The 17,657-nt window shown below is 40.7% G+C and overlaps 1 protein-coding gene across 2 annotated transcripts in view; it reads right to left on the bottom strand.

The window, feature by feature from the left end:
- Nucleotides 1-1,897: 1,897 nt before the first annotated feature.
- The window catches only part of LOC122551111 (uncharacterized protein C3orf85-like), a 30,913-nt gene continuing 15,153 nt past the window's right edge, over nt 1,898-17,657 (bottom strand). For both annotated transcript variants that reach the window (XM_087987783.1, XM_087987784.1), the window contains exons 3-5: nt 15,394-15,530; nt 5,152-5,243; nt 1,898-2,230 (exon numbers count right to left, since the gene is read on the bottom strand). In XM_087987783.1, the coding sequence (XP_087843909.1) occupies nt 2,155-2,230; nt 5,152-5,243; nt 15,394-15,530 (305 nt within the window). In that variant the 3' untranslated portion in view covers nt 1,898-2,154. The remainder of the gene's footprint in view (nt 2,231-5,151; nt 5,244-15,393; nt 15,531-17,657) is intronic.

Genomic DNA, 17,657 nt, shown 5'->3' with positions numbered 1-17,657 from the left:
CAATGGTGAACGAACTCTGAACTTTGTGACAGAGTTCTTCATTACATGCTGAATATTGCCCACCATGGCTATTCTTATGGGTTACATTACTGCCCAATGCCCTATTCCGTTTGTCATTTGATTTTCACACAAGGACAGTTGCTAATATAAGCCAAACACAGCAACAGAAACCCAGACTGCTGTTGGTTCTGGATCAGCAAACAAATCAGACTGTTCATCGCATCTATAGCCTTGTGACAGACTTTATACCTTGGAAAGCTTTCTCATGATTAATGCCATGGAGTCTCGAGAGACACAAGAGTCTTGAAGTAAGTTGTCTTGTAAAAAACAAAATACAAAATTTCTTTTTCTCGCTCTCTTTGTGTAGAGGTATCAGAAAGTCTCCAGTAATGGCTAAATGTCTTCTTGTCACCTTTTTCTGAGAATGCCTATTGATGGAGGGATTAAACATCTTTGAAGACAGTGAAATGACCTATTGTCAATCAGCAAATGAAAGAGAACGTTAGGGAGCAAACAATCTTGTCTGTTGGTAAAGAGCTTAAAAGGGATTGAAAGGAAGAGAAAGAAGGCAATTCATTGAATCCTGTGGGTTAGACTAGTGTTATTGAACTTATTTTATTTTTTTTATTTTTATTTTTCCTTTTTCACTCACACTGTCCATGCCTTGTCTGTCTTCATGTCCATCAGTACGTGAGAGGGAGAAACTTCGAAAGGGTAGCATTTAAGTTGTGGAGTCATATGTGATCAATTCATATTTCTAAATTGCTATTGATTAAAAACAATTTGTTCATAATAAATAGTCATTTTCTTAAGTAGAGAAACTTGAAAAGTATTTTCTTTTACCTGAGTTCATTAGTCAAGTAAGTTGGGTAGTTTGACAATATCTTTTCATATGTGTAGAATTGGGTTTTATTTTTAGTTCACTACCTCAGTAGGTTACGAGAAAATGCAGATTTCATAACTCATTTGGGGAATACCTCCATTCATTCCATAAGGTATCACCTACACTTTCAGCCACCAGTCACTCTAATTCTCAACTCTGCTCTCAATTTGACATCTCTGCTTTAGTCTTGCTGCAATGTTTCAATAATGTTTGACATTGAAGAACCATATTTTCTCACTGGGCATCTTACACACTCACCTCTGAGTTCAATAATTTCAGGTTGCAGCCCCTGATTCCAATTTTGCTCCTTAATTTTGCTGTTTTTGTTTCTAAACTCTTTTTCCCTTTCTCATTTCAGACAGCAGCCATTCCTAACTCTTCTATGCACCTCTACTGTTTTTGAGACTTTGAGAGGTTTGCAAGATGGGATGTGGCCAAGGACCAGTGAGTAGTGTAGCCTTGTGCATAAATAGCCATAACTGTAGGGAGGTGTGGTATGTGCTAGAAGGTTGCAGGTAAGCCACTTAAGTGCTTTGAAGTGAAATTTTGGTTTGCAGCTGCTGTGGGTACTACGTTGAAGGGAAATTCTGGACTGCCAAATGTGCCTGGGTGTATGTCTGGGGTTCCAAGATGACATCGATGCCGGGGATGCTGGTTTATGCTAGAATAACCTGACAAGTGGGAAAATTGAGCTAACGTTGGATTAGAGGGTTGCATGGGGCAGGGTAGGTAGTTAATGAGGTAGGCTTTGGATTATTGTGTGAGAAATTCCACCAGCCCTCGCAGAGAGAAACTCTGTGAAAATGACATTTTTCCAAAGTATAGTAAGATTCAGACACACAACTGGGGAATTAGGCCAAACATGTATTGTGCTGCCATAGGGAAAACTGTTATCCTTTTCTTGCTGTGGAAGACAGTCAGTTTATTTAGCTCTAAGATGTCAGCAAACGTCATAAATCATTCCAAATAAAATCCAGTTCTGTGAGATAAATAACATCACAACGCAGAGCGAAACTTGTTACCATCAATATTTATTGATTAACATTTTTCATGAAATGCTTAACACACGCACCTACTCTGGATAAATCTCAGCACAGTTAGAGCTCATTGAGCTGTGGTTATATTGTGCTTTGTAATGAGCAGAAGGCATTCCACGTTGTCAGGGTGGATTGATTGGTAATGACATGCTTTCTGAGCTCGCACAGTCTACTTTGAATTAATCATGCAATTGGAAATTTTTGACATCTTTTGTATCCTTCAGTTCTTTGGAATTATTTGTACGTGGCTTGCTGTTGAAGGTAAACGCTCGTTTGTCGCAGGTAATCCATATAGCTTTTGATATGTTCCCTACAAAAGACAGTTGAAATGAAGGCTTAGGCAGACAACAATGGTTGTATTAGCACAAATCTTTCTGAAGGCAAAAACGAGTTTTCCAAACAAGCTACAATGCTACAATGACAATCTTCAGATAAAATAGAAATCAACATTGCAATGTATTGCGCAATTGCATATTTTCTCCAGGTATATTCTGGCATTTGCTACTCACTCCATTTCCTAACAAACCTGAAATATACTACAGCAAAATAAATCTCTTACACCAGGCTTTAATTTTTCTGAAGCTTTTGTGATTTTGCTTCAGTAGATTGCATTTCAGAAACTCACAGACATCGTTTCTTAACCATGTAGACCTCACCTAAAATATTCCAGTGCATAAATCTGCCTGACATGATCTGAGGAATGAATTGATTCCTTTGGAGGAAGATAGCTGTCAGACTGACTCTGTGCTCAAGAAATTACATGTGGACAGGGGTTATTCACTTGTAATATTAATGCCGGTTGTTAAGAGAACGTGCAAAGAAGGAGGAACTTTAAAGTAATGCAAGCTGCAGAAATGATGCACAGGGGACACTTTGGCAAATTAGACGTGGAGAAAATTTTAATCTGAGCAGTGCAGCAACTTAACCTTCAATAGAGGAAAAAGTTTGAAATAAAACACCCTGTACTGCTCAGAATCCCAATTCCACGCTCACTCCTAGAGATGGCAGGAAGATTTGAAGACGCTTTTTATCCCACAGCTTTGTGAATACAACTTTCATCGGGACCATCCAAAACAGACAACTTCGAAAGGCGGGAGTCACCAGGAGAAGTTCACTGCTTCTGCTAATGTAAAGTTCACTGCTAACTTCCACTACATAAAGGTGTCCTTAGTTATAAAAAATAACAACCCAGAGATTAGATGCAAAAGCAAAATGGCGCAGATGTTGAAAATCTGAAATGAGAAGAAAAATGTTGTGGTTCTGTTCGCCGAGCTGGGAATTTGTGTTGCAGACGTTTCGTCCCCTGTCTAGGTGACATCCTCAGTGCTTGGGAGCCTCCTGTGAAGCGCTTCTGTGATGTTTCCTCCGGCATTTATAGTGCACTATAAATGCCAGAGGAAACAACACAGAAGCGCTTCACAGGAGGCTCCCAAGCACTGAGGATGTCACCTAGACAGGAGACAAAACGTCTGCAACACAAATTCCCAGCTCGGCGAACAGAACCACAACAACGAGCACCCGAGCTACAAATCTTCTCACAAACTTTGAGAAGAAAAATGCTGGAAAACCTCAGCAGGTCTTTGTGGAGCAAAACAGAGCTGACGTTTGAGGCTTTTCCATGGTTCTACCTGCTCCTACCCTAGTTTGATCGGATTAAAAACTCTTGCATTTTTATTTTTCTTCCGTTCTGGATGGACGGTCGATGATTAAATGCGATTCCTCACCATCAATGCTGCTTGAAATGCTCATCTGTTTCAGCACCTTTCATGATTATATAAGAGATGATCTGTAGAAGCTTACAGTTGTGGAGAGCCATGATCTACTGGATTGAGGCAAGTTTGTATTCAATTCAAAAGAGAGAACAACAGCAGTGCCCACAGGCCAATAGGGTTATCTCTCCCAATCCCATCTTGCAGTCGTCTATAGTACCTTACTTTCTAAATATAATTAAGTTTTCTGCCTCTACCACCCTTTAAGGCAGAGTTCCAGATGCCAACCACCCTCCAGGTGAAAATATAGCTTCTCAATTCTCTTTGAATCTATTAATTACTTTAACTCCATACCCTTCCTGAATTGACCTCTCTTCTATGGGAAGTAGATTCCTGCTATCCATTTTATTTGGGCCCCTATTAATTCCCATTATTGCTTAATCTAAAAGTTCATATGAGTCTTCATATAAAACTTCATATGAAGTTCATGCCTTTGTGAAGTGGAGGATTAACTATACTTCCACTCTAGTGGCACCTTCAGAGTACGTGCATAAGCAGTTGCAACATGAAGATGATGGGACAAGTTGGAAGTGGGAGCTGACCATTTGTAGTTTCACTAACATGTCCTCTCTTTCCATTCCTGTGTATGGTTACGTTCGATAAAACCTGTTCATGCTCACTCTCCTGAGTGAGACCTGATCTAACTGCAAACTATATATCAGTGTATGAGCGTAACTATGCAAAACAATTGATCAGCTCTGCATTTCAATTTAACACGCATTATCAGATCTTTAAGTTCACCTCTGTGCAAAATTCAGAAACAACATCAACCTTGAAGCTGAGCTGTTTATTCTCATCAGTCACGTTTCACTCGATTGAATGATTTAACTTCTCAAGTTAGACAGCTATTGCAGACAGCATTAGGAAATAGAGAAGTTTTTGTTTGCAAAAGAACAGTCATCATCTTGTTTATGACTTTTGGACATAATTTTAAGATTTTTGTCCCGCAGCTCCACTTATCTGATGTTGGTGGTGTCATAACCACGAGGCACAGGAGGTTTCAGCTACTTAATTCATGTACCCATGCCATTGTATTGTATGGGGCCAGGCCACAAAGCTTGGAAAAAATAAAGGACAATTTCCCAACTTTACATTCAGTGACTGTGGAAATGTGCCTCACAAGATCTTATGCAATTCACTACGGGATACACTATAAAATTTAGTTGAATAGTCAACTTTAGTTTTTTTGAAGTCAGTGCTTTCTAGTATCTCAGCTTCCTGGAATTGCTGCCTTTTGCAGCTAGAAATTAAAATGTCAAGCTTGATCAGGCCAACTAGCCTCATTACAAGTAGCGTGCACACTGCTGGCACAAAGCTGCTCTCCTTGCATAAGCCCAGCATACCTGCTTTGCTTGTTGCAAATATGATGCATTTTTTTAAGTGTTTAGTCCGCATTCCCATTCACAACAAGCTATTTCTTTTTAACACAATATTTACATAAAACAACTGATCCAGTACTTACTGCACAACAGATGGATCTGATGCAAAGCCGATCGAACTTAATCCTATGTAGTACTGCGCTGTGTCCCTTAATGACGTCCAGTATTCACTTGCCTAAATAATATCAAACACATTCAGCCAAAAAATTGACAATGGAAAAATGGACAATAAAGTGAATGATATAATGCCGTCTAGTTTTAAGGGAATAAGATACATTTTTTAAAAATTATTTTGTAAATTTTTTCACAATTACAGATCAGCTTGGCTGTGTATATTTGCCTGGGGGGAGACCCAGGCTAAAATCAAAAATGTGGGAGAGAGGCAAAACCCGGGTAAAACCAGAACTAATTGGGAACCCGAAGGAGATTGAAAGTGTGACCGCTGATAAACCAGGGGTGAGTGCAATCCTGCAGGGGAGACAGGAATGACCAGGGTAAGCCAGTTCTGAATCTACAGTATAAAGGGGAAAGACTCCAGATTAAACTGGACCTGGTTACTTTAGTTTGGAATGATCACTGAATGGACAAGTAGTTTAGATATTTCCTAATCAACTAGCTTAGAGGCATTATTACACACCTCGGGAGCATTTGGGACTTAAAATCTCGGAGAGGGTGCAGAATGTTCTCAAGGTGGAGAGGACCCAGCAGGAGGTCATTGTACACATTGGAACCAATGACATAGGAAGGGAAAAGGATGAGATTCTGAAGGGAGAATATAGAGAGTTAGGCAGGAATTTAAAAAGAAGGTTCTTGAGAGTAGTAATATCTGAATTATTCCTGGTGCTACGAGCTAGTGAGGGAAGGAATAGGATGATAGAGCAGATGAATGCATGGCTGAGGAGCATGGGAGAAGGATTCATATTTTTGGATCATTGCAATCTTCTCTGTGGTAGAAGTGACTTGTACAAGAAGGATGGATTGCACTTGAATTGGAAGGGGACAATATACTGACAGGGAGATTTGCTAGAGCTGCTTCGGAGGATTTAAACTAGTAAGGTGGGGGTGGTGGGACCCAGGGAGACAGTGAGGAAAGAGATCAATCTGAGACTGGTACAGTTGAGAAACGAAGAGACTCAAACAGTCAGGGAAAGCAGGGACAAAGCAAAGAACAAGGTAGGATTGATCAATTAATCTGCATTTATTTCAATGCAAGAGGCCTAACAGGGAAGGCAGATGAACTCAGGGCATGGTTAGGAACATGGGACTGAGACATCATATCAATTACGCAGACATGGCTCAGGGATGGGCAGGACTGGTACCTTAATGTTCCAGGGTACGAATAGGAAGGACTGAAAGGGAGGCAAGAAATGAGGGGGAGTGGTGTTTTTGATAAGGGATAGCATTACAGTTGTACTAAGGAAGGATATTCCCAGAACTACATCCAGGGAAGTTATTTGGGTGGAACTGAGAAATAAGAAAGGAATGATAACCTTATTGGGATTGTATTATAGACCCCCAATAGTCAGAGGGAAATTTAGAAACAAACTTGTACGGAGATCTCTGTTATCTGTAAGAATAATAGGGTGGTTATGGTAGGGGATTTTAACTTTCCAAACATAGACTGGGACTGCCATAGTGTTAAGGGTTTAGATGGAGAGAAATTTGTTAAGTGTGTACATTTTCTGATTCAGAAGTGGCTGTACCTACTAGAGAAGGTGCAAAACCTGACCTATTCTTGGATAATAAGGCAGGGCAGGTGGCTGAGGTGTCAGTGGGAGAGCACTTTAGGGCCAGCAACCATAATTCTATTAGTTTAAAAATAATGATGGGAAAGGATAGACCAGATCTAAAAGTCGAAGTTCTGAACTGGAGGAAGGCTAATTTTGACAGAATTAGGCAAGAACCTTCAAAAGCTGATTGGGGGCCGATGTTCGCAGGTAAAGGGACGGCTGGAAAATGGGAAGCTTTCAGAAATGAGATAACAAGAGTCCAGAGAAAGTATATTCCTGTCAGGGTGAAAGGAAAAGCTAGTAGGTGTAGGGAATGCTGGATGACTAGAGACATTGAGGGTTTGGTTAAGAAAAAGAAGGAAGCATATGTTAGGTGTAGATCGAGTGAATCCTTAGAAGAGTATAAAGGCAGTAGGAGTATACTTAAGAGGTAAATCAGGAGGGCAAAAAGAGGACATAAGATAGCTTTGGCAACTAGGGTTAAAAAAATCCAAAGGATTTTTACAAATACAATAAGGACAAAAGGGTAACCAGGGAGAGAATAGAGCCCCTCAAAGAGTTGGGTCAGGCGGGGGCGGGTGACAGACGGGGGGACGGGGGTGTGGTGAGGGGGGGGGGGCAGGCAGTGGGTGGACAGGGGGTGGGCGAGGGGCAGTGTTGGGGATGGATGGGGGAGCGGGCAGGGGGTGGGGGTGGGCGGAGGGCAGTGTTGGACAGGATTGGAGTGGGCAGGAGCGGAGCCACGTGCACACTGTGCTATTGTTTGTCTCCTGAACAGGGAGCAGACTTAATAGAAAACTCCGAGCCCAGAGGAAAGGCACTGAATCGATTAACCAAATAAACAATTATCCAAACAAAATAGTGCACGTCCATCTTGTTCAGATATTCGAGATTCCCCTGTGGTTAGTAAGTTTACAGATGACACCATAATTGGAGGTGTAGTGGACAGTAAAGAATGTTACCTCAGATTACAACAGCATCTGCATCAGATGGGCCAATGGGCTGAGAAGTGGCAGATGGAGTTTAATTCAGATAAATGCAAGGTGCTGCATTTTGGGAAAGCAAATCTTAGCTGGGCTTATGCACGTAATGGTAAGATCCGAAGGAGTGTTGCTGAACAAAGAGACTTTGGAGTGTAGGTTCATAGCTCCTTGAAAGTGGAGTCGCAGGTAGATAGGATAGTGAAGAAGGCATTGGGTATGCTTTCCTTTATTGGTCAGAGTACTGAGTACAGGAGTTGGGAGGTCATGTTGCGGCTGTACAGAACATTGGTTAGGCCACTGTTGGAATATTGCGTGCAATTCTGATCTCCTTCCAACCGGAAAGATGTTGTGAAATTTGAAAGGGTTCAGAAAAGATTTACAAGGATGTTGCAAGGGTTGGAGGATTTGAACTATAGGGTGAGGTTGAATCGGCTGGGACTGTTTTCCCTGGAGCAACGGAGGCTGAGGGATGACCTGATTAAGGTTTATTAAATCATGAGGGGCATGGATAGGATAAATAGACAAAGTCTTTTCCCTGGGTTGGTGGAGTCAAGAACTAGTGGGCATAGGTTTAGGGTGAGAGGGGCAAGATATAAAAGAGCCCTAAGGGGCAACGTTTTCATGCAGAGGATGGTGCATGTGTGGATTGAGCTGCCAGAGGAAGTGGTAGAGGCTGGTACAACTGCAACATTTAAAAGGCATCTGGATGGGTATATGAATAGGAAGGGTTTGTAGGGATATGGGCCGGGTGCTGGCAGGTGGGACTAGTTTGGGTTGGGATGTCTGGTTGGCATGGATGAGTTGGACCGAAGGGTCTGTTTCCATGCTGTGCATCTTTATGACTCTTTGACACTACTGGCCTACCGTTAGGAACATTACTGCAACAACCCCATCAAGTAGTTTATTAAATACTAAATAATGTCCTCCATATGACAGATAACACTTTCAAGGTCCTGCAGAATGTTACTTATGCTCTTTGGATAATTTCCACTGCTGATACCCCAACATTGGAATTAAGAAGATAGTAACAGGAGTAGGCCATTCAGCTCACTGAGCCTGCCTGGCCATTCAATATGATCATGGCTGATTGACCACTTAGCCTTTTCCCCACTCCATCCCCATAACCTTGTATGCCACTCGTCATCAAAAATCTATTAATGTCTACCTTAAAAATATTCAAAGACAGAGCTTCCACAGTCCTCTGAGGTAGAAAATTCTAAATGCTTCCCAAGCTTCCAATTATTCCAAATGGTAAGCAATTGAAATAAAGCCAAGTAATGAAGACCATTGGTAATTCTGTCATCTCATTCAAAGACACCTACCAGAAGAGCATGTTGGCAACCTATTGTGTAACCAGGATATCTTTGGGAGGAATTTACCAAGCTTTCATTCACCAAAAGTGTTGAAAGACCTTCCTTTGCTATGGCCTTATTAAGTTGACTTAAGTCCACATGTAAACAAAGATTCCTGTTAAGTTTGGGAACTATCATAATTCCAGATACACGACTCTGTAGGCTTGGTGACAGGAGTAATGACTCCCATCCTGGTCATCTCTTCCAGTTGTAGTTCGACCTGGAGACAGCAAGGACTGCAGATGCTGGAAGGCAAAGTCAGTAGACGTGAAGCTGGAAGAGCACAGAAGCTCAGACAGCATCCGAGGAGCAGGAATGTCAACGTTTTGGGCCTAAATCCTGATGAAGGGTTTCAGCCCGAAACACTGACTTTCCCGCTCCTCAGATGCTTTGTGAATTGCTGTGCTGTTCCAGCTTCACATCTCCTGACTCTGTAGTTAGACCTGTTTCATTTATGAGTGTGGTTTCTTGTGAGGGCTGAAAAAAACTCAAGTTTAGCATTTTATCACAAAATAATGCTATATGCAGCTTTCCCAGACCAGTAAATCAGTTGGGAAGGTTTTTCTTGCTCATTAATGTTGTTGACTTTCCTGGTAAGATTGATGTCTGTACAAGTTCTTGTACTTAAAAGAGAGAATTCCTGATTCTGTATAATATATAACGTTTCAAAAATTCACTTTCCCCTTTACTAGATGACACTTGAGACTTTCTCTTTACACTTAGTTTGATCCCTCTTGGACTTTGTAATTGGGTTTCCATTGGCTCAGTCAATATGTTGTTAACCAGGATTCATGTCTTATCTTAAACAGTTACACTTCCTCCAGTAGCTTGTTTAAAGTTGATGGTATATCCACTGCTATTTTTATATCTGTGTTCTACGGTACATCATTGGGGTCAAGGAACTCACCAGAAAAAAAAAGTTCCTCTTCTGGTGGATATTATTCAACTTCATTGGTATCTCTATGCTAACTCTTTGAAACCTGAAAAGGTAGAAGTTTCAGTCCAGTACAAATTATGAAAATTATCGAGTTCCTACAGTGTGAAAGCAAGCCATTCAGTCTATCAAGTCCACACCAACTCATTGAAGTGCATCCCACCCAGACTTACCCTCCTACCCTACCCTGTGACCCTGCATTTCACACAGCCAATGCACAAAACCTGCACATCTTTGGTCTGTGGGAGGAAACTGGACCACCAGGAGGAAACCCACACAGACACAGGGAGAGTGTGCAAACTCCACACTGACAGTCACCCGAGGCTGGAACTGTACCCAGGCCCCTGGCGCTGTGAGGTAGCAGTGCTAACCATTAAACCACCATGCCACCCAAAATGATAAATTTTTCTTTGGAAAAGGTATTCTGCAAAGTTTACAGGATTCTATTCATGTGAGACTGTGAGACTTCTTTTATATTCGTGTGTTTAAGGAATTTTATTGCTTAAAATTGTAGGTTTTCTGAGCCAAGGTTTCTCTTCGCCAGTTATATTACCCTGTTCTGATCAAGGATTTTATTTGTCTCAGCAGTTATATCACTTTTCCTAAGGTGTGGTCTTCTTTAGATTGTAATAAGTCTGATAGAGATTTGTCAGCAACACCAACAGCAATGTGGTCTCCCATTAATGATGTGTTTTGGTCTTCATACTTACATCCTTCAGACATCATCAATAAACTGATTTACTGGTTCACCCAGTCACTAGATCCTTCTTTCGGCATTTTCCTTTCCAGAGTTCAATTTCTCCTCAGATTAAAATGGCTGTTGAAGACTTTTAAAACTTATTCAGTGTACTTGAGGTCTCACCAATGCCCTGTCTTGCAATAACTTTGTCTGCTACCTATTCAATGGAGCAAAGCAAGTTCAACACTGCTCAGCTTCAGATTTACTGTCCAATCCTGAAGCAATTCACAATCTCATTTTTTTTTCTCACCAAAGTGTTCACAACAGGGATGCTCTCAGGGTCCATAGTCTTTTATGCATCTAGTGTGTTAGTAATTTCTTTATATCACATGGAGTGAATTGAATTGACTGAAGATTGGTATCTCTAATGAGGGGGACACCAGGAAGAGTATGAGATGTATCATGCAATGACTTATATGCTAAAATTCCTGATTATCCTATCTTTTACTATTAATACATTAAAGTATTATGGTAAGTACCTAATTTTGTCTTTGAATGACAAGTTGACAGATTTGCATTAAAATTATCAAACTATGATTTAATTATAGATTTTTTACTTGTATTGTGATTATTTTCTGACTGTCATCAGTCCAAATCAGAAAGTGTCTAATTTTTTTACATTAATTCACATAGTTTTAAAAAAATGGAGCGTACTCTTGCTTTTCACACATTCCAAAATGCAACGCCACACTGCTGGGAGTAATGTCTTTAAGTAACAATTCAAGTTATAACAGGCAAATCTGTATCAGGCAAATGGCGCTGTTGTTATGAAGACCATCTGGTTGTGAAATGAGGCTTCCTGCACTTCATGGCTTTGGGTCCATGTGGACTCATTTGTAATGTACTATCATTCAATGTCTCAACCATACCATGTGGAAGAATATCCTGACAAGGAAAAGTCACACATACTAAGGATGCCCATGACCTACCACCTACTTGTGAAGGTGTGATTCCTGACACCTATTATTACGAAACAGCTTTGCAAAATGATTTTCACCGTTTCTACACAGTTACTTAATTGGTAGTTAAAAGCATTCCTAGTGAGAGATCGAAAAGGAGCTGAAGTCTTTAAAAAGCAGTAATGCATCAACTATGACACAAGGGTTGCCCAAGTGACATCTAGAATATTAATAGTATCTAATTAATTATAGTGACCACAATTAATAATGCTCAGCAGCCAACAAACAATGCTGTACATGTTGCTCACAGCTATTAATGAATTATAAAATGGCTTTTGCACAATTTTCAGTTTTAACTATCATCTGCCCAATTGATTCATATCAGATGTTCACACAACTAAAAACAAGTTGGATCAGTGGTAGACGCCCATTTCATTTGGGGCTTTGCTGTTTGCAGGAACTCCGAAAATTACAGTGGAGATCTACAGCCAGGGACAAATTTTCAAACTGAAAGGTATTGTAGAATCAAACAACTGCTGCACAGTAGAACACAATGGTGATAGAGAATCAGCCGCCCATTTTACACTCCACTACATTAGTTTTTCGTTGAGTTATTATTGATGCAAAATGATTAATTGTAGTGTGTTTATCCCAAGCACCTCTTGCTGTGTGCAGATGAAAGCTTCTTTTGCGAAAAAAAGTACTAATTTAAGTCAAATAAAAAAAAACTTCTAGCAGTGCGCTAACCATTATCCAAGGGTGTTGGTTAGCTCAGTGGGCTGGATAGTTGGTTGGTTAGTGATGCCAACTGTGTATGTTCGATTCCCATAATAGCCAGAGATTACCATGACAGACTTTCCTTCTCAACCTCACCCCTTCACTTGAAACATGGTGACCCTCAGGTTAAACTATCACCAGGTCATCTCCCTCTAATAAGATGAGGAGGAGCCAGCGTTGGACTAGGGTGAACAAAGTTAAAAATCACACAACAGCAGGTTATAGTCCAACAGGTTTATTTTGGAGCACTGCTCCTTTGTCAGGTTTCCAATTATTAATAAATCCCAGAACTCCTTTCAAGTCACAGTTCTGAGATGACTTAAGGTTTTATAGAAAAAGGTGACATCTTAGCTTAGACAATGCATGAAAGGTATGAGGTTAGAGTCTGTATGTATTCCTCTAATGCACTGAGTTGAAATGTCATCTTATTTTTGCAAGTTATCTTGTGACTGTGGCTTGAAAGAATTTCTGGGATTTACATATTAATGAATTGAAACCTGCAACCCATTCTAAAAGATGCAAGACTTAACAGCAATCTAGGTTTGTTCACTATATCATATCAGTTGCATGACACTATGATCTTGTGCTATAAATTCTGTGAATTATGATCCTGTCCCACTAGCTACCTCACAAAGGAGCAGTGCTCCGAAAGCTAGTGTTTCCAAATGAGCCTGTTGGACTATAACCTGCTGTTGTGTGATTTTTAACTTTAATAAGATAGCAGCCCTATGATCCATAAGGACTATAATGGATTTTCCTTTTAATCATAATCCAGAGACTCTGATGGTATCTCTTGACAGCTTCTTGTCTTTGCAAATGATGTGCAGTGAACTTCAAATATTTCATACCTAAATGCCTTATGTACTGTTCAAAAATTTTCGAGAAAAGGCTAGAACCTTAGTCTGCTTGATTTCTATTGGTAGCCCATACTGTGAAAAAATCTAGTTAATCTTTTTTAATGATGAAGATTTTCTTATTACCTGACACCTCTGGCATATTTTACAGAACTGCCTAACATTCGTATGAAATTTTGACCAGATAAAATACCTGTTATTCACTGCTTGGGTTTTCTGCATGCCGACATGTCCTGACATAGGACCTTCATGCTCTCTTCACCAAATCTCTTTATGATACTTGGCTGGTACCACCAATTGATCAATAACTGTTCGTTCCTCACCTGAAGGGTTTGTGAGGATATCTTCTTCATTACAACTCTATTTTTGACTTCAGAACTCCTTCGGTATTCCATGTGAGCTGTCTGTCCAAGTATTGGGAGTTTCATTTTTAAATCAGCAAGATTGTCAAGACAAAATGCCACCATTACTATATTTTTGTTAAAAAATTATATCATTCAGAATATGATTGTCATTTAACAAGTGCTTAAACCATTCTAACATGTATCAAGAAAAGTAGGATGGACTGTGTCACTACCTAGTGGAAGTTAAAAGAAAATTCAGCAATGAACACGGGTTACTAAAGCCACAATACAGCAAGATTGATTCATTCACTTGCAGCTCTGTCCAACAACTCACTTCTTAAAGTGTGCCATTGCTAAATAATTCTTTTGAACGACTGCAGGCAAATTAACAAGTTCTATTGACTTGCATCTTCTCATGAAGCACAAACAATGTTGCTGAAACTGGTTGCAAACAGTTTGATCAAAATGAATCTTAAATAGACTGTAATGCTAAGAAACATGACTGTTGTTAGCAAGTCAAAGAACTACCCAGTGCACCAACTTCTCCTGTAGGTATACGATAAAACTGATCATTAACAAACTACAGCAGTAAGTCTGTGAGACGTGGAGGCTGGATTATACATTCAGGGCAGCTTTCTCATGCTTCAACGCAAATGTCAGGATCAAGCCTGCCTCAATTTTGCTGAAGAGTCTTATTTAATTACGATAAGGTAAGACTGCAGTGTTTCTCCCTTAGCAGGTCTTGCCTCATAGAGCTGCCAACTAATTAGGGGTAAGTCAGTTTGCAAGTACTGGTATCACCACCAGGAGTGGTGACCACTGCCAGCACAGCCGAAAGTCTGGAAGGAAGAGAAACCTTGTTATGTTGTCATCTGGGAACTTACCATGGCTTTCTGTAAAGCCTCATCCAGGTGAGTGTGGAGGTATGTTGGATGGGGTGTAGGCGATTGGGGAAAATCTATGATGGAAGATCTGCAATTTCAATGGGGCCCACAAAGGAGGCAAGACCCCCCCACCCCCTTTCTCGGAGGAGCACCTTGTAGAACTGTCCTGCTGGGCTGGGAGTCAGGCACTGACTCTCCTACTTCCTGCTAAATGGCATTAGGACCTGAAGTCAGCTTGAATCTCAGACAGGTGAAGAAGGGCTAATGCCCGAAACGTCGATTCTCCTGTTCCCTAGATGCTGCCTGACCTGCTGCGCTTTTCCAGCAACACATTTCCATCTTGAATCTCAGACAGTCTGCTTCCTCCAGCATGGAAGGAGGTTGAGTAGGGACTGGGAACAATGGGCACTGCACCTTATTTCATGGATCTACTTTTCCACCTGTGGGTGTCCCACTGAATTCAGCCAATGATGCTGGAAAAACACACTCACATGGGATAACTGTCACATGTTTGGAAACAGCATGTTATGTCTCCAATTACTCATACGGAGATTACTGACATGAATTGTCTTTAAATCTACTCTCATTCAAAACTTAACCTGACTGACTCAAGGGATCAATCAAGCAGATAAATTCCTCCAGGCAGACAAACCTCCCACTCAAATCTCCCTCAGTGTGCCAAAGGACAGCCCATTGTATTGTGAGGGTGATTCTCTAAATGACCTAAGTTATTTCTTACAAACATACACAAATCATCCCAATTTCTGAAGAATATATAGGTGAATTATCTCACTCAACCAGGTCAGAGTTCATCATATACAAGACTTACGTGTTCTGCATGAGTGACTCCCCATACATTATTTGCACTGTTTGGGTCCCAGTATCCTTGCATTGTATTAGCTTGCCTTTTGTTCCGGATGAAGTGATGGGCTTCCTCATCAGTCAAAAACGGTGCAGCTGCAATCCCTGACAAACAGACAATAGTGTTAATATTAACTGTACAACAAGAGGCAAGGTGGTAGCATAGTGATACCATTACAGGAATAATAACCCAGAACCCGAGACTCACGTTCTGGGGACGTGAGGTTGGAACCCAACATGGCAGATGGTGCAATTCAAATTCAATAAAAATCAAGATTTAAAAATTAGGTCATCTTAGTGGCAACCAGGTAATCATTGCTGATTGTTGTAAAACCCATCTGATACCCCAATGTTCTTTAGGAAGGAAATCTTCCATCCTTACCTGATCTGACTTACACACAATCCAGACTTACAACAATGTGGTTAACTCTAGGAAATTAGGGATGAAAGACAGATACTGGTCTAGCCAGCAATGTCCACATCCCATAACATCTCTGGAATACTTAAAACTATCTGATATAGACAACTATTTCCACTTTGTGCTGAGGTAGCTAGTCTTAGCAAAGGCTAGACTCGTGACAAGTGGTTGAAATCATTTGCAACAAAATTATATGATTTCCAATCATGTGTGGAAACAGATACTGGATGAGAACTTGCAGCTGCAAATAGTTTATTGTCATGTCCAATCTTGACTTTCCAAGACAAAAACAACCCATTTAGACAAGGTTGGAGAATAGACAGTGCTAGGAAAAGTATAGCAAGAAGATTTCACTAACCTCAGGAACAAGACAGACAACAATAGAAGAGGGAATGGTGCAAATAAAGCACATTGGTCTCTGTCCTTATTTTCTGGTCTGCATCACTGCCGTATCAGACAGCATCTTGTAACTAATACAGTTATATTTGTTGAACAATTTTCAGATTGATTATACAAACTAAACTATGATATCCAGAGATCTATTCCACACTATATGCCAAAGATAGAAATACTTCTATCCATCACTATATCATTGCACTACAAACTGGTGTCTCCCCAAGAACATACATTACAGCATGGCTAGCAATAACATGGTGTCCTGCAGTCCACTAGACTGTCCCACATGCAGGTTGGATAATACATTAACTTTGTCTATAATTGTGCTGTTGGACTGAGTAGAACTACCTCAGAAGATTGACCTTCTAGTCCATGCACTCATTGCATTAACATTAAACAAGCTAATCTCCTCCTTGCTGTTATCATTAAATCCCTACAGTGTGGAAACAGGCCATTTGGCCCAACAAGTCCACATCGACCCTCAGAAGAGTAACCCGTTCCCCTACCCTACACAAATGCACATAACCTACACATCCCTGAACACCATGGGCAATTTAGCATGGTCAATTTATGTATCCTGCACATCTTTGGACTGTGGGAGGAAACTGGAGCACCTAGAGGAAACCCACGCAGACACAGGAAGAATGTGCAAACTTTACACAGACAGTTGCCTGAGGCTGCAATTGAACCCGGATCCTTGATGCTGTGAGACAGCAGTGCTAACCACAGAGCCACTGTGCCTCCCACTGTTCTGGGATGTTGCCTTTCAAATGGCCATGTGTACTCAACTGGGCTTTCAGTGAAAGACTGGAGGTGTTTTCTTCAGCGCGTGGAAGATCGTCCAGGTGATGGATCCTCTCAAAGCTTAGTAACCAGTTATGCCTCTTTGCCTTTCCTCAAGTGACAGTGAGATTAAGATTCTACAGGCTCCTCAGTACTTGGCTTAACTTGTCATCCTCCATGTCCCAGCTTCAGTGGAGGAACCAGCAGGCTATGGGACAGACAATGACAACTGAGTCCAAAGCTGTCCCTAGCGCGCGCGCGCACACACACACACACACACACACACACACACACGTTGAAGCATTGCCCAACTTCAGTAAATGCTGAGGTTTTCCTGATACCATGAATGCTGTCTTGGTTCTACTTGTGTGTGAATGCTGTTCCAGAATACGTAAAGGAACTTAAATAAATAAGACATAAAACATAAAAAACAAACCTCTAACAGAGGCAGCAGTATTTTCAAAATGTGTTCCAAGTCTACAAAAAAGCAAGGAACCAACTAAATTTGTATGCATTTACAGTGCTAACTTTGTGAATTAAAATGACTAAAATACCATTGCACATCAGCTAGAAAATTTTTTGAATTTCAATGACACATTTAAACAACAGCTTGTTTCTTGAAACTACTGTCTTAT

Source organism: Chiloscyllium plagiosum, unplaced genomic scaffold (genome assembly GCF_037043375.1).
Source record: "Chiloscyllium plagiosum isolate Xiang-an unplaced genomic scaffold, Cpla_swu_hap1 HiC_scaffold_6, whole genome shotgun sequence".
Taxonomy (NCBI): Eukaryota; Metazoa; Chordata; class Chondrichthyes; order Orectolobiformes; family Hemiscylliidae; genus Chiloscyllium; species Chiloscyllium plagiosum.
Note: the sequence above shows the minus strand (reverse complement) of the source record. Positions and strands in the feature narration are given on the sequence as shown.